The sequence below is a fragment of the Carcharodon carcharias genome, chromosome 3 (genome assembly GCF_017639515.1).
Source record: "Carcharodon carcharias isolate sCarCar2 chromosome 3, sCarCar2.pri, whole genome shotgun sequence".
Taxonomy (NCBI): domain Eukaryota; kingdom Metazoa; phylum Chordata; class Chondrichthyes; order Lamniformes; family Lamnidae; genus Carcharodon; species Carcharodon carcharias.
Window position 1 is genome coordinate 34,122,135 of NC_054469.1, and position 18,106 is coordinate 34,140,240.

The 18,106-nt window shown below is 39.9% G+C and overlaps 1 protein-coding gene across 1 annotated transcript in view; it reads left to right on the forward strand.

Moving 5' to 3' along the window:
- nom1 (nucleolar protein with MIF4G domain 1) overlaps positions 1–18,106 on the forward strand; it is a 75,348-nt gene that overhangs the window by 22,958 nt on the left and 34,284 nt on the right. Inside the window, exons 6-8 of the mRNA XM_041184987.1 lie at positions 10,047–10,208; positions 12,119–12,240; positions 16,453–16,585. Coding sequence (XP_041040921.1) covers positions 10,047–10,208; positions 12,119–12,240; positions 16,453–16,585 — 417 coding nt within the window. The remainder of the gene's footprint in view (positions 1–10,046; positions 10,209–12,118; positions 12,241–16,452; positions 16,586–18,106) is intronic.

Below are 18,106 nucleotides of genomic sequence, written 5' to 3' on the forward strand. Positions count from 1 at the left end.
TAGAAAACAGTCCGTCTTTTTCTTTGCAATGTAACTCTTGCTGCTGACCAGGAAGGAATCAGAAATGATTGCACATGCATGCTGGGCTCACACTGCGGCCTCCAGCACATGTGCAGATTCTCCCACCAAGATGGTGAGTGTATGTTGTTCTGTTCCCAAGCCAGTTTAACATTGCAAAAAGGCCAGGTTAGCACTGCAACTTTAACCACTAAACAATATTTTTCTTTAGATTTATTGGAACAAATTAAACACATTGGAAAGGCTTTGTGCAATGAGTTCCCACACAACCCAACCAGTTCAGTCGGTAGATAATGAATTCTTAATTCTAGGGTCATGGTTTTGAGCCCTTCACTTGGTGAATCTTGGTGATCTTTTTCTTAAATATTTTATACAAAGTACTTTTTTATTGATATTTACCAATGGTGAAACTCCATAGTTCGGAACAGATAGTTTTGGTTTCCAAGACTGGCTCTCAGCTAAACTAATAGGTTTGCTGGGGAAAGTATCTGTTTTTGCCATTACAAGAATGGATCCTTGGGGGACACCTGAAGTAACATTACAGGAGTGGAAACAGATGTAATTGCAAGTGACGCGTTGGCGACTATTAAATAGGTAAGAATGTAACCAGGTGTCCTACCCAGCTGGGCGATGGTGGAGGTGTTGGAGGAGGATGGTGGGGTCAACTGTGTTAAAAATCTGCAGTTAGGTCAAAACAGACGAGGAAGGTATACCTTTGTCACAGTCACACAAGATGTCGCTATTAAAATTGTTCTCATTAGTTGCAATTTTTTCCATTAACTGATTTTGTTGTAAATGAGACAGTTATAAGACACCAGCTTGCAAAAATGCATAAAGTAGAGTGGTACTTAAAAGCATTTCTCACTTTAAACAGCCTAACACAGAGACTGCATCTGCACATGTGCAGGAAGTGTTGCGGCACAAATAGACACAACCTTTCCTTTGCACTTTTTGGAGCATTCTTTTGGAGTGTAATTTTTTGATTAAGCTTCCTTCACTTATAACTCTCCTGCTACGCCTTGACATCTTGAAACTTTCCAGTGTTGGAGATTAAATGTAAATACTTGATGTTGTCACTCTTTTTTAAGATTCCTTTTAACTCTTGAAAACTTTTAACTTTTACTGTCTCCATCTCTTTCCTCTCCACAGTCTTGAATATGTCATCATATCTCAAATCCGTGCTCATCTTTCCCAGAACTCCATACGTGAATCGCTGCAATCAAATTTCTATCCCTGCCGTGGTATTAAAATGAGTCTAGCAAAGCTGAAAATGACATCCTGTGTGATTGTCTTAGTTACCATTAGACTCGACTACTCGGATGCACCCTAAGCTGGTTGCCAACATTATACTATCCATAAACTTGAGGTCCTCCAAAACTCTGCTGCCCAAGTCTTAACTCGCACCAACTCCCATTCACCTATCACACCATACTTGCTGACTTACATTGGCTCCCCGTCAAATAACATCTTAATTCTAAAATTCTTATCCTTGTTTTCAAATCTCTCAATAGCCTTGCCCCTCCCTATCTCTAATTTCCTCCAAGTCCACAACCCACCAAGATATCTGCGCTCCTCTAATTCTGGCTTCTTGAGCATCCTTAATTTTAATCACTCCACCATTGGTGACCAAGCCTTCAGTTGCCTAGGCTGTAAGCCCTGGAACACCCTCCCAACACTTCTCTATCTTTCCACCTATCTTTCTTTAAGACAGTTACTAAAACTGTCCATTTTGACCAAGCTTTTGGTCATCTGACCTAATTTTTTTTATGTGGCTTGGTGTCATATTTTGTTTTATTATGCTCCTGTGAAGCATCTTGGGACATTTCCTTTCATTAAAGGCAAATATAAGCTGTTGTTGAAGTTGGATATTCATTTCTCCTTTCTGATTGCAAGCTTTGGCACAGGTTGGTGAAAAGTGGTGGCCTCCTGAAACTGATCTCAGCATGTTCCGTTCCCAAGTCTGTGTCTTGTACCATTGCCTGTCTGCAGAGTTCCCTCACCCACCAAGACTTAAACTTTAGTTTATGTCTTCGCTTCAAGGCTTCTCTAGTACTCTCTTAGCTTCTTCCACGGTTACAATTCATTCAAAATGCCACTGCCTGCACAAAGCTGGGATTTTTATCATCCCTATTTTGTTCAAGCTCTGTAGGCTCCCCTTACTGCAGAGAATTGATTTCATGGGTCATGTTCTCCCTTTGAATTCTATGGCCCCATCCTACATTGCTTTTGTAAACAACTCCTGCCTTTGATCCCTTCAGTCAGTGTATCCTTCAGTTCACTGGTGCTCTGCCATTGGTGAGTGCCCATTTGGTCACTAGGCCCTGTCTTACCTTGTTCTGTTTTCTTTGAATTTTGTTCCCTGCTTTCAGAAACCTTAAAACCATACTGTTACCCCATTTTAAACTTGTTGCTTCTGCTTGGCATCTGCCATGTTTTCTTCAATATAATACACTTAAAGATATCTTTTGAAATTTCTGGAGTACTGTGAGGAGCATACTGCCATCCAAGCTGATGTAGGGGGGAAAGTGCACAAGTTACAGTTGTCTCTCCTAATGAGGAAAAAATTGAATGTTTCCAGGTTGATATCACACATATTCTAAGTCATTCCAAAGCAGCATAAGCTTTAGAGTAGATTGATTTGCTGTACAACCCAGAATTTCTAAAAGGAGAAATGAATAAACCTGTAACTATGGAGCAGCCAGTTCAGCATTAGTACCTGGTAAGTTTCTATATGATATAACAAGATAAATTTAATCCTGTTGAAAATAATTGGATTAATTGGGGCAAGCAGCGTGAAGTTACACAAGGTAAATTGGGACTGATATTAAGTAGAATTCTTTGAAAAAATGATTGAATGTATTAGCAAATGAAACGTGTGTATGGATTTCAAAAAGTATTTATTAAGGTGTCACAGTAGTTTTAAGATTGAAGTTTGGTGTATTAACTAGACTATGGCAACATAGATAAATTGATCAGAAAGAATATAAAGGAACAGAAAACAGCCCAAAGAACAGACTTGTATTTATAATAGTGCCTTCCATTACTTTTGAACATTTCAATGTTTCACAGCTAATAAAGTACTTTTAAATTGTTGCCACTTTTGTCCTATAGCAAACACATTAGTCAAGTAAAGCACAGCAAGAGCTCGCTAGAGCAGTTGGATAAGTGACCAGAATATCTGTTCTAACCATGTTGGTTGAAGTCTAAATTTTGGGACACCAGGAGAACTCCACTGCTGCTCTTCCAATAATGGGATCGCTTACATCTACCTAAGAGACAGGTTTAACAGACTATATGAAAGACAGCAGCTCCCACATTGCAATAGACCCGATAGTGAAGTGCCAGTTTAGATTAACTGCTCATGTCTCAAGTGCGGCTTGAATGCATGAGCTCCTGACTCAGTTGAAAATGCTAACTTTGAGCCAAGATTGACACCAAGTAAAGTTTCCTGTACGCTGTCAATATCGACATTACTTAAAAAAGCACACACATTATCTGGTCATCACATAGCTGTAAGAGGGAGCTTGCTGTGTGGAAGTTGGCTGCAGTGTTTCCTATTTTCCACAGTAACTACTTCAATAAGTGCTTAATTGGCTGTGAAGTGCTTTGGGACGCCCTGAAGTCATGAAAGGCACTTTTCTCAATGCTAGTCTTTTTTTCCCTTTCCAATCAAACACTCCCAAGTGAGGTATAGCACAAGTTAAATAGGGAAAAAAGCTTCCGCTATTCTATCACAACAATTTATTTGATGGCAACTTTCCAGCCTGCACCAATCTGAGATTTCCAGGACTGCAGGACCCAACCTTGTGTAAAGTCTGATTTTACATCTGTAAATTGTGTGATTTCTAGATGAGGTCTCCAAGTAGGCAAGGGTCCGTATCAAAGATGAGCAAGTGGAAAATCTTCCTTTTATTATATCTGTTAATGCATGTTTTTTGGATTTTTAAAAAATTCATTTACAGAATATGGATGTCACTGGCTAGGTCATCATTTATTGGCCATCCCTAATTGCCGTTGAGAAGTTGGTGGCCTGCTGCCTTCTTGAACAGCTGCAGTCCCTGTGGTGTAGGTACACTCTCAGTGCTGTTAGGGAAGGAGTTCCAAGATTTTGACCTGATGATAGTGAAGGAACAGCAATATATTTCCAAGTTATGATAGTGGGGGGCTTGGAAGGGAACTTCCAGGTGGCAGATTCCAGGCATCTGCTGCCCTTGTCCTTCTAGAAGGTAGCGGTCATGGGTTTGGAAGATGCTGCCTAAGGAGCCTTGGTGAGTTCCTGCAGTGCACCTTGTCGATGGTACACACTGCTGCCACTGTTTGTCGGTGATGGAGGGAGTGAATGTTTGTGGAAGGGGTGCCAATCAAGTGGACTGCTTTGTTCTGGATGGTGTCAAGATTCTTGAGTGTTGTTGGAGCTGCACTCATCCAGGCCAGTGGAGAGTATTCCATCACACTCCTGACTTAAACCTAGTAGAAAGTGGACAGGCTTTGGGAACTCAACAGGTGAGTTATTTGTTGCAGGATTCCTAGTCTCTGACCTGCTCTTGTAGCCACAGTATTTATGTGGCTAGCCCAGTTCAGTTTCTGGTCAATGGTAACCCCCAGGATGTCGATTTAGTGATGGTAATGCCATCAAATGTCAAGAGTGCAAGGCTACAAGTATTAACCGGTGTTGCTGCCATTGCTCTCCCCACATTTTAAATATTTTATATGTAGATCAGGACATAGATATGGGGATACAAGATTGTATGTAGAAGACAGCACAAAAATAGGGAATGTGGTTAACGATGAAGTGGACTGTATGTAACTTAAGGCAGATTGGGACAAGTTAGCAGGTTAGGCAAAAAGGTGACAGAACAAGCTTGAAGTGGAAAAATATGAGGTGTAAGTTTTGAGGAAGAATAAGGAGACGATAAGGATAAAGCTTTTAAAGGAGTAGAAGAACTTGGATGTTACAAGATTTTTAATTGTATTGTTATGCCCAGTGAAGACATGTCCTTGTGATCACTTTAAACGTAGACTGTGCTTATATGGAAGTTTCTGGAAATGTCTTTTTTTTTAATGGACACTAACCAGGTGGCTAAGATGGCTGCCAAGGGTCAGCTGACTTTTGCAAATTCAAAACAGACTACAACAAGCTTCCAGAAAGTTCCTAATTGGATAAGGGAATTCCCCTTCAATGGGCATACCCAGACAGCACCCCTCTGTGGAATTCACACCTGTCACTGTCTGTAGTTTACTCCAAACTCGGAACCAGTGGACTTCTCGATTCCACCTATCCAAATTTGCAATTCAACAAAAGGAGAACTGCAGAAAATGTGCTATTCATACATATGTGTGAAGAGCCATCATCTATCTAGCCATTCTGGTTGGACAATATCAGTTAATCATGTGACCAGAACTGGCTCTGACACCTAAATACTTTATTTTCCAAAGACCCAGAAGGACCTAGGCAGTCTGCAGTGAACTCCACAAGCCACAGCAGCTGCAGAAAAGGCAGTGTCATCTTTTCCTTTAAGAATAGGAGGCTGTAAAATCTAAAAAGCCTCCCATCCTGATCCCAAATCCAAGTCCACCTGTAACGAAATTGTACCTCCTGACACAAAAACTATAAGCTTCATGGCCTGCTGAGCATTCATCTCTTTGAGGCATTTCTGCAATACTCCTAATATCCAACTTCAGTTATTTGAACTCATCTAAATTGTATTCAAGAGTGGAGAAGATTCCTTTCTTTACCAAGCCCATAACAACTGTTACAAAACAGAGTCATATGGACTTGAAACGTTAGACCTGTCTTTCTCTCCATAAATGGTGTCAGAACTGTTGAGTTTTTCCAGCATCTTTTGTTTTTGTTTCAGATTTCCAACATCCACAGTATTTTGCCTTTACCATAACAACTGTCATCCTACAACAAGCCAGATGCGTGAACTCTGAATTATTCTTTTATTTACAACTTTTAAAAGTATACTATATTCTAACTGTTTTCTTCTTGAGCATATTTGTGTGTGAATGTGCTGAGCGATTGGCGAGCGTTTAGACTTTCGGGGTGATTGCATGAATAAATAATCTTTATTTAAACCCACAAAAGCTTTCTGCCATTATTTAAATTGATCTTACATTCTGGGAGCACACATCTTCCTCTCCCAAAACCATACTGACAGTAAGGGAAGGGGTACAAGGGTTCAGTTCACTACCGACCCTGTCCATAACAAAATATTCAGATTTATTTTTGATTGTTATATTGCATTAAAGTGAACAATGTCAATTATTATAGTTAAACTATGGCAAGGCACTAATTATGACAAGAATCACTTTGATATTAATTAAGTATTTATTTTTTAATTCATTCATGGGATTTGAGCATTGTTGCAGGAATGGCAATATAATTCCAAATAAGAATGGTATATGACTTGAGGCGAACTTGCAGGTGGTGATGATGTTCCCATGTGTCTGCTGCCCCTGTTTTTCTGAGTGGTCATCAGGGTGCATTACTCGCCACAGAATTCCTAGCCTTTGACCTGTTCTTGCAGCCACAGCATTTATGTGGCTGGTCCAGTTAAGTGTCTGGTCAGTGATAGCCTTCAGGATGTTGATGGTGGGGGAATTCAGCAGTGATAATGATAGAATGTCCAGGGCAGATGGTTAGATTCGCTATTGATGGAGGTGGCCATTTGCAATTACAATTTCACCTGTGTAGCACAAATGTCATTTGCCATTTGTCAATTTAGACTTAGTGCATAATTGGAATTCTATAATGTATTATATAATGTATAGAATTATATTGTAAAGTAGTTTTGTTGACCCTTTTCTATACTTCAGCACATGTGCCTACCTTACATTGAGAGATTCATTGAAGCAGAAAGCACTGCACAAAATCTTGTTGAACCATAACTGTACATTACACTGATGAATAGGTTAATGTTATCCTCTTCGAAGAGTGGATTTGTTTTTATATCCAGACTGTAAATGTGTCTGGTGTAACAAAGGTTGTTAACGAGAATGTTTACTTGATAGTTAAAAGGAACCATTACAAGACCACTTCAGATGCTATATGTTTTATTGCTACTGTATTTCCAGGCAGAATTTGCTTTATAGACTGAAAAATAAACATTATGTGATCTGGTTTTTTTTTCGAACTTCATTATTTCAGTTGTAAGTAAAATGGAAAACTCAGTTCTGTAGAACACCTAGTCTCATTTAATGCAGCTCTGCTGCGTTTTGTAAAGCCAGATCAGTGTAATGAGAGGGAACACTTTTTCGTCGGAAGATGTACAAAGTCAAAAGTGCACCAAAAATAGATAGTTGCTTTTTGATGTCAATGGAAACAATCTTCCGACAGTGGATATATAACGTATAAGAAATGAGAAATACTGTTTGTTGATTACAACTAATTATATTGGGGTTACATTAATATAATACTGATGCATCATTCCTTATAAATATATTTTTGTGTAGTGATCATTGTGAACATAGATTGACTCAATTTTGTAATAGGTGACCAAACAATGGGGTTGGGTACCAAAAACAACTTTAGATGTAATTTTTTTTCATTCATGGGATGTGGTTAGGCCAGCATTTATTGCCCATCCTTAATTGCCCTTGAGAAGGTGGTAGTGCGCCATCTCCTTGAACCGCTGCAGTCTATATGGTGTAGGTATACCTACAGTGCTGTTAGGAAGAGAGCTCCAGGATCTTGACTCAGCAACAGTGAAGGAATAGTGATATAATTCTTAGTCAGGTGTTGGTGTTCCTATGTATCTGCTGCCCTCGGTGGTGGAGGTCACAGGTATGGAAGGTACTGTCGAAGGAGCGTTGGTGAGTTGCTGCAGTGCACTTGTCGATTGTACACACTGTTGCCACTGTGCATCAATCAAATTCAGCAGCCATTTTCCTTGTAAATGGAAATGGTTACTATTGAGGTTAGGACATTTTAAAATAAAATCTCTGTTCTATGGTTAGGAACAAATCCGAGGGACTTTATATTTTGTTTTAAAAGTTAAGTTTGTTCACGAGCAAAGCCCATGAAAACTTGCTGCAGGCCAAGAAGAGTCTAGCATTTCAGAGCTTTTTGATCAAGTGTGCTTCAGTCAGTTGCAGGACAGTTCAGTGTCAGCCCTGATTCAGTGATAGCACTCTTGCCTCCAAGTCTGAAGGTTGTGGGTTCAAACCCCACTCCAGTAAAGCGAGGGCATAATCTAAGTTCACCTTTCAGTGCAGTTACTGAGAGATTGCTGCACTGTCTGAGGAGCTGTCTTTCAGACGAGAAGTTAAAACAAGAACTTGTATGTCTTAAGTAGATGCAAAAGATCCCATAGCACTATCCTAATGAGAGCAAGGGACTTGCTGGGTGCCCTGCCCACATTTATTCCTCAACCAACATCACTAAAAAATAATCTAGACACTTAGGTTACTGTGTGAAAATTGGCTACATCACTTTACTACAATGAAAGAAAAGATATGTACAGTAATCAGATGTGCAGCACTTTGGGACACCCTGAGGTTTTGGAAGACACTATATAAGTAAAAAGTATTTTCTTCTATTGTACTTACAATCCATGTTGATGATTCCATTTTAATCCTAATCATTTGCTTTAAATTCAACATTTAGGGGATCCCGATTCATTATCAGAATTAAAATGCTGAAATGTTTGCAACCATGCTCAGCCAGAAGTGCAAAGAGGATGGTTCTCTGCCTCCTTCTCAACTCCCTACCATAAAATTGCCAAACTTCAGAAATGCAATTAACTCCATGCAACAACAAGAAATGATAGTGCACTGGACATAGCAGAGGTGACAAGCCTTGGCAACCTCCTGGATGCTATGCTGAGCACGTGTTCTCCAGAACTAACCACACCTCCACCCAAGCTTGTCCAGTACAGCTACAATACTGACATAGGAACAGGAATAGGCCATTCAGTCCCCCAAGTCTGTTCCATCAGTTAGATAATTGCTGATCAGTATTTGACTCCACTTACACACCTTTGTTCCATATCCCTTGGTATCCAGTCCCGTCACAGCCTTTGGCTAAACATTGATACGAGTTGAATTCCACAAATGAGAGTCAGTGACTGTTCTTGACCTCAAGACAACATTCAATGGGTGTGGCACCAAGGAGCCCTGATAAAACTGAAATCAATCAGGGAAACATCTCCACACAGATGAAGATGGTTGGAGTTTTTAGAGGCCAGCCATCTCAGTCCTATTGAATTGTGGCTGCTTGAATTCCTCAAGGCAGTGTCCTATTCCCAACTGCTGTACATTCAGCTGCTTAATCAATTAATATTCAGAAGTGGGACAATTCACCAATGATTGTACAGTGTTCAGCCCCATTTGCAATTTCTCACCTAATGAATTAGTCCAGTTCCACATGCAGCGAGAACTAGGCAACATGAGGGGCAGGACTGATGTGTGGCACCAATGTTGTTACATGAGTAGCAGGCTATAACTATCTCCCAACAAAACAGTCGTTAAATAACTCCCCTTGCTGTTCACTGACATTACCATCATAGAGTCTCCCAGAGTCAACATTATGGGGATTACCATTCACCAGAAATGTAACTGCCTGACACATAAATCCAATAGCTACCAGAGCATGTCAGAGGATTCTGCTGTGACTAGCTCATGTCCTGACTCCCCAGAGCCTTTTCATCACCTAAAAGATATGATTAAGGGATGCAGTGGAATACTCTCAACTTACCTGGATGACGCAACTATGGCATCGCTCAACAAGCCTGGCATCAGGACAAAGCCATTGTTTTGATTGGACCATGCCCACCAGCCTAGGCCTCTTCTACCATGACTGGACTATGTTCTAGCTGCAAGACGAACTGCAGGACCTCTCCAAGGTTCTACAGTAGCACCTGCATGGAAGCAAAAGGGCAGAACCTCCAAATCACATATCATTTTAACTTGAGTATATATCACTGTTCCTTCTTTGTTGCTGGTTCAAAATCCTTGAATGATATTCAAAATTTGCATTGATTATTGAAAGAAAACAAGTTGATGTTTCATCTATTGTGTCTTTGCAGATTCATAACAGCCGTGGTGACTTCCTCCTCCGTGCAACATTAGAAAACCTACTGACAGCAGACCAAGTAGGACGGTGGTGGATTGTGGGATCTTCATGGAGTGGTATCCCCATGATTGATAACACAAGTACTAAAATACAGGAAAAAGTTGCTTTTAGAGAGGTGAGCATTTCAGTTGCCAATGTATACTGGGTGTACAGTCAGTTATTGTTATTTTGCTTTTTTGCAAGTTCCCCATTTTATAAGCGTGCAGTTTAGGTTATCTTCATGCTGTATAAACATGTGTTTAAGATTGAGTTACTTCCAGCATATCATGAACCTATATTTTGTTTTGCATCTTCGCCTAATGAAATAATACTTAAATTTGGTGTTGGTAGAATTCCTATCCATTAAAAACAAAGTAATCTACTTTGACCTTCAGATCAAAAAAAATTCTTACTTTCAAAAGAATTGCAGAAATTTTGGTATAAAAGGAAGTAATTTTCCCTTTCATTGCCGTACAGCTGGTAACTTCCTCCATTGGACAGTTCTATTGTAATCTCATTTCCCATTTTCCATTTCTTCAATGACTAATTCCTTCTTAAATTTTGTCCTTGAATCTGCCTCAAAGGGCATTTGTAGAAAATAAGTCTGTATTCTAATAATCATTTCATGAAATATTTCTAACCTTCTTAATATTTTAGTACTAATCCTTAGTTTACTATCCTTTCTTGCCAATGCATTGGCTAGCAGAGTAATCTTTTACTGTTTGCTGTCCATTGACAGTTTTCCTACTTCAGGTAAATTTCCATCCTGCTCTTTTCCCTGGAGAGTACTGTACATTTAGCTATTTTTGCGTCTCTCTGTCCTCTCCCTATAGCCTCTTGCATTGGTCCTCACAGTTTGCTTTTTCTCTTCATCCATGTCCCCAAATGGTACCTAAAGCATAATTCATGTAATTTCTTCTATGCTCATTTATGAAAGAACATAGACTTGATGAGCACAATATTGCATGTATCATGCCAATTCAAAATTCATTTGCTCCCACTCTGTGTCTTCTATCTTTCAGCATTTCCTCAATTCTTGCTATCATGTAGCACTGGCTTTTTAACAGTCCAAACCTACAACACGTACTGCACTTTCACCTTTGTTGACTTGTAGTCTTTTTTCATAATTTCTGTCTTTGTAATTTCCTTTCTTGCTTCTTTTCTGTGCTTTTGCTAATTCTTCATGTTTCCTCTGTATTACAAACATTAACTTTATCATACACCTCATGTTTTACATCTGACCGCAGCTCTTTATTCATCCGTGAAACTCTAGTCTTTTATGTAGTCCTTTTATTCATAGTTCATGATTATCAGTCTGAACCTTGCTGTACTGCAATATTCAAATGATGATGCATCAGAAAAGAGCAATGATTTATAAATTGTTAAGCTTTTATATTACGTTAATGGTTTGGAATTAACAATTTTAATTTTTCCAATGGTGCATAAACAGTATTCAAAATAATTAGGGTAGGTTTATTATCACAAATTTTAAAAAAAAGAATTGAGGATAATGAAACTAAAGAAAACTGGCAAGCAACCATTACATGAAATTTTTGTTTGTGTTTGAAATAAATATCCCCTGTAAAAGAGCTTTCCTTAACCTGACTTGATGACTTTGTCAATATTAGCTTTGAAAAGAGATGCTGAAACCATTTTAAAATAAAACAAATATTCAGAGACTTTCAATTTTAAAATGTATCAACTGATATACTGCAACCAGCAGAATGATGAAATGAATAATGATGATGAGAGCCAGCTATGGGATAAGTTAGGAGTTATTTGAACGACTGTTATCCTCCTGTTAAAAGCCTGATATGCTCTGTTAATTCAGAAGTGACTCATTTTAATACTTGTCAATTGACTCACTCTCTAATTATAAAATTGTTAATTAACATCGCAACATTATGGTTACAACCCTCTCAAAACTGGTTTGAAGCATTTTTGATTTTAAAAGATGGTTACCAAAATAAAAACTGGTAAGGTTATAGACCCTCGTTGCAGTCAATATTTCTGCAATATTAACAAATGCTACTCGTTAAATTTTAGGGAAGTGGAAAAATTATGGAGCTTGCCCGTAAACAAAGGATGAATACAGACATACGGAAGAACATCTTTTGTGTCATGATGACCAGTGAGGATTATTTGGATGCTTTTGAAAAACTTTTAAGGTCAATACCTAACTTTTGCTTTGCTGAAAAAAACTTAATGCAGCTTGAACGACAGATGTTAGATGACAATGCTATAATAAGGCTATTCTGTGAATGTGGTTGATTGTTAACTTTCTTGCCTCAGAGTCATAAAGTTCAAGGTCTACCACAGCTCTTTGTCTTCTTTGCTTTTTGGATGCTGTAGAGGTAAATGGTGACTGACCTGAAGATCCTGTTAAGTTGGTTTATGTATTAAATTCAAGGATTCTAACTATCTGAATATACTGCACATTTCACCGTAGTTGAATGGCTTAAGAGAACTAGTGGAACATTGGGTTCCACATGGTGTTTTCTCTATTGGAGTCTACATTCACATTTAACTTAGCCTGATGGAGTGAAAGTCTTTGACAATTGGCTGTAAAGAACAATTTTTCAGTTTCTCACAAATGGCCTGCTTTCAGACCAAATTAACTTGACATTTATTGTTAAATAATGGCAAAAGTTTCAACTGATGCATTAGGTCAGGGATTTGCAATGCAGGCCTGCAGCCCCTTCGCATTCATGTGAAGGTTCCAAATGGTCCTCCAAAAATAATCAATGAATATGTAGGAGAAAAAATATAACTCGTACTCAGAAATGAACTACTTAGTACCTGAAACAACTACATACATTTGTCTGAACGAGTTTGCCTTCTTAAATGGGGCCACTGCATTCTGAAGGTCTGTGATGCATCTTCAAACATTTCGACTTTTATTTAATTCATTTTATGGGATGTGGGTTTCTCTGGCTCGTCCATCCCTAATTGCCTTTCAGAAGGTGTTGATGAGCTGCCTTCTTGAACCACTGCCATCCTTGTGGTGTAAGCACACCCACAGTGTTGTTAGAGAGGGAATTCCAAGATTTTTACCCAGTGACAATGAAGGAACAGCGATATAATTTCCAAGTCAGGATGGTGAGTGGCTTGGAGGGGAACATCCAGGTGGTGGTGTTCCCATATATCTGCTGCCCTTGTCCTTCTAGATGGTACTGGTTGTGGGTTTGGAAGGTGCTGCCTGAGGGGAGTGTTGGTTAGTTTCTGCAGTGCATCTTGTAAATGGTGCACACTACTGCCATTATTCATCGGTGGTGGGGGGAGTGAATGTTTGTCGAAAGGGTGCCAGTCAAGTGGGCTGCTTTGTCCTGGATGGCGTCAAGCTTCTTGAGTGTCGTTAGAGCTGCACTCATCCAGGCAAGTGGAGAGCATTCCATCACTCTCCTGACTTATGCATTGTAGATGGTGGACAGGTTTTGGGGAGTCAGGAGGTGAGTTACTCCCCGTAGGATTCCTAGCCTCTGAGCTGCTCTTGTAGCCACAGTATTTATATGGCTAGTCCAGTTCAGTTTCTGGTCAGTGGTAACCCCAGGATGTTGATAATGGGGAATTCAGTGATGGTAATGCCATTGAATGTCATGGGCAATGGTTAGATTCTCCAGTGTTGGAAATGGTCATTGCCTAGCACTTGTGTGACGTGAATGTTACTTGCCACTTGTCAACCCAAGCCTGGATATTGTCCAGGTCTTTGGACATGGATTGCTTCAGTATCTGAGGAGTCGTGAACGATGCTGAACATTGTGCAGTCATCAGTGAACATCCCCGTTTCTGACCTTATGATGGAAGGAAGGCCATTGATGAAGCAGCTGAAGACAGTTGGGCCAATGACACTACGCTGAGGAACTCCTGCAGTGATATCCTGGAACTGAGATGATTGACCTCCAACAACCACAACCATCTTTCTTTGTGCTAGGTACACCTCCAACTACCAGAGAGTTTCCTGCCTGATTCCCATTGGCTCCAGTTTTGCTAGAGCTCCTTGATGCCATACTCAGTTAAATGCTGCCTTGATGTCAAGGGCAGTTACTCTCACCTCACCTCTGGAGTTCAGCTCTTTTGTCCATGTTTGAGCCGAGGCTGTAATGAGGTCAGAACCTGAGTGACTCTGGCGGAACCTAAACTGAGCATCAGTGAGCAGGTTATTGCTAAGCAAGTGCCGCTTGATAGTACAGTTGATGACTCCTTCCATCACTTTACTGATGATTGAGAATAGACGGGTTGAATTTGTCCTGCTTTTTGTGTACAGGACATACCTGGGCAATTTTCTACATTGCCGGGTAGATGCCAGTGTCATAGCTGTACTGGAACAGCTTGGCTAGGGGCGCGGTCAGTTCTGGAGCGCACTTCTTCAGTACTATTGCTGGAACGTTGTCAGGGCCCATAGCCTTTGCAGTATCCAGGTACTTCAGCCATTTCTTGATATCACATGGAGTGAATCGAATTGGCTAAAGACTGGCATCTATGATGCTGGGGACCTCTGGAGGAGGCCGAGATGGATCATCCATTCAGCACTTTTGGCTGAAGATTGTTACAAATGCTTCTTGGATATTTATCTTTCGCACTGATGTGCTGGGCTCCCCCACTATTGAGGGTGGGGATGTTTGTGGAGCTTCTTCCTCCAGTGAGTCTTTTAATTGTCCACCATCATTCTTGAATGGATGTGGCAGGACTGTAGAGCTTAGATCTGATCAGTTGGTTGTGGAATCGCTTGCTGCTTATGCTGTTTGGCACGCAAGTCGTCCTGTGTTGTAGCTTCACCAGGTTGACACCTCATTTTTATGTATACCTGATGTTGCTCCTCTCATGCCCTCCTGCAGCCTTCATTGAACCAGGTTTGCTCATCTGGCTTGGTGGTAATGGTAGAGTGGGGGACATGCCGGGCCATGAGGTTACAGATTGTGATTGAGTACAATTTTGCTGCTTCTGATGGCTGCATTGATGTGCTGGGCTCCTCCATCATTGAGAATGGGGATGTTTATGGAGTCTCCTCCTCCAGTGAATTATTTAATTGTCCATCACCATTCATGACTGGATGTGGCAGGACTGCAGAGCTTAGATCTGATCCTTTGGTTGTGGAATCGCTTAGCTCTGTCTATCACTTGCTGCTTATGCTGTTTGGCATGCAAGTAGTTCTGTTTTGTAGGTTCACCAGGTTGACACCTCATTTTTAGGTATGGCTGGTGCTGCTCCTGGCATGCCCTCCTGCGCTCTTCATGTCAAAAGGTTTTTAATACTGTTGTAAAGACATATTATCTCAACATAAGTTCAACCAGACAGAGTCAGCCACACAACCAATCCACCACAGTGGAGGGAGGTGAAGGTGCTAGCAATAATGGTGTTAATCATCTGACATAGTTTGCTCAATCCACCTCTGCCCCTTGGTGACGGTCAGATGATAGGGAGTTCAGTTAGGAATAGGAGAATGATATATCTAATCGACACCACATATAATTTATATCTAATCACAAGTTTTACGAGGGCACTTCAGAAGCAACAAAGGTTGAGAACCCCTGCATTATAGAATGGTCTTTAGTTGGATTTGTGGCATTCAGAGGAAGTATTTTTTCTACATCAGGTTCATTCTATATCTGATCTTGAACTGGCATTAACATTTAGTATCAAAATATATTGCATTCTCCCAATACTGAGATGCTTCGCCTTGAATGAGCACAAAAATAAATTCACTTTTTTTTTTAAATCTGCAGCTGGAAGGAATTTTTTTTTTTGTAATGAAAGATCATGGAACTTCACCCTTAATATATTTATTAGATGTATTCAACACTAAGTAGGAAATAAACATACTTGAACTCTAATTCTGTATATTGGGTCATGGTCGTGCTTTAGGCCATATTTGGAGTGTTTCTCATTATCCCTCTTCTAAAAAGGGGTAAACAAGCTCACGTGATCCAATATGTTGATTATCTAAAGCTCTGAGCTGTTCCAATAATTTAGTGTGCCAGGTAATGAAGTATTTGTGATGAGCCCTTGCAGACAGCCAATACTGGTTTTTTCATAAGTTCAGAATTGTCTTCTGGTTACTAGAGTCATTCTCTGTGCCAAATCAGCAAAGTATCATCTAACGATGAGCTGCAATAAATTAGTTCTCTGACCATCTGATCTCACTACTTCACAGTCGGTGGGGCTTGTTGGGATGACTGTTAGTTAATTATGAAATCTGTCTATAATCAAGTTTAGAGTATTTAGCGCAACCTTCAATTTATTTTTTAACCACTCCAACACTATTATTCAGTGTACTTTACTCCACCTTTTACCCAGCATTCAATTAAGTTAATGATATTTAAGTTGACTACTTAATATTTTAGCTGTTCCCTGGATTTTACATTCAATCTTTGTTATTACAGGCTTAGGCTGAAAGATCAACAGGAAAGGGAGATTATTCATGTTCTTGTTCACTGTTGCCTGCAAGAAAAAACATTTAATCCTTTCTATGCTTTCCTGGTGAAAAAGTTCTGTGAATATGATAGAAGATTTCAGGTAATGCTGGTTTTACAATGATTTGACCATTCTAAATCTTATGGAATTTGAATTATGTTTAACCTTTTTACCTGCAGCATTTGTGAAATTGAAAAGAAAGTAGTTCCTGTTTAAGCATTGGAGAGTTTAACACTTCTGTTTGGCAAAGCAGTTTATGCTCTTAATTCTGAAGACAAAGACCCTGAAGTTATAAAAACAAAAAAACTGCAGATGCTGGAAATCCAAAACAAAAACAGAATTACCTGGAAAAACTCAGCAGGTCTGGCAGCATCGGCGGAGAAGAAAAGAGTTGACGTTTCGAGTCCTCATGACCCTTCGACAGAACTGTCGAAGGGTCATGAGGACTCGAAACGTCAACTCTTTTCTTCTCCGCCGATGCTGCCAGACCTGCTGAGTTTTTCCAGGTAATTCTGTTTTTACCCTGAAGTTACACAGGCCAGCAATCCAGCACTTATGTCGTGATCATGCCCACTGGTAATTTCCATTGCCAGCCCAAGAAAGCTGGCAAGGTTGGGGGAGGTCACCAAATTCACATGAAGGCGCTAAGTGTCCGTGCCTCTAATCTCCAAAGCTACCTATCCCAAGGAGACTGCCTCAGCCTAGGTGGTGGTAGGTATCTTCACCCCAGAGCAAAAAGTTGTTCTTTTGCCCCAAAGGGCACAAAAAATAACAATGCCACAAGATCCCAGGTGATTTTCCGGCCCTGGGAATTTTAGTCCCAAAAAATTGGGCTATCTCATTGGTGTTTGAAAGAGAAATTGAATTGAAATGTCTAACTAATCGTGAATGAGGAACAGGGGGCCTTTGCTGGATGCAGGTTGTTCAAGTTTAATAGTCAATGACCAGTGAAAACAATCACCAGAATAAGAGACTTATTTTCTTGGCCTCTATCTTGGTGAGCCGTAACTACCAAACTAGTCCAGAGATACTATTGGATTTCCTTAATATTCAAGAGAATGCAATCTTTGAGAAGGGCTAATTTGGCTTGATGTGAAATATGTGAGAAAATAACAGCGATGAACATGTATGGTCAAGGGAAAGGCACCAAGTATTGTGGACCTTGAAAGTGCGAATTAGATAAAATCACAAAAAAGACCTTGAGCATTTTGGGTTTTTTAAATAGGGGCTGAAAGTAAAAAAAAATGAGTTTGCATAAAACACAGGTTGTGTTTTACCCATCAAAATGTATAATGTATCACTTTAAATGTATAATGTATCACGAAAGAGAATGCAGAGAGAGAGGCAAGATATTTCTTTATGCAAAGGTTGTTGGAGGATGGAATGGTTAATGTTGAGACCATTACATTTTTTGGCAAAAAGTGAATAAATGTTTGAAGTGTGTTGGCATCCTTCCCTCCATGAGAGATGGTGGACATACAGCAAACAACGCATTTAGGTAGGTCATTTAGATCTTCATTTGGTGAACCTTTGCTGATGGCTTTGAGAACCTTTGAGAGGCAGGTTCTGCCACAAGCACCACACATGAAGCTGCCAAGTGACATAGTGAGTGTTGTTTTCAGC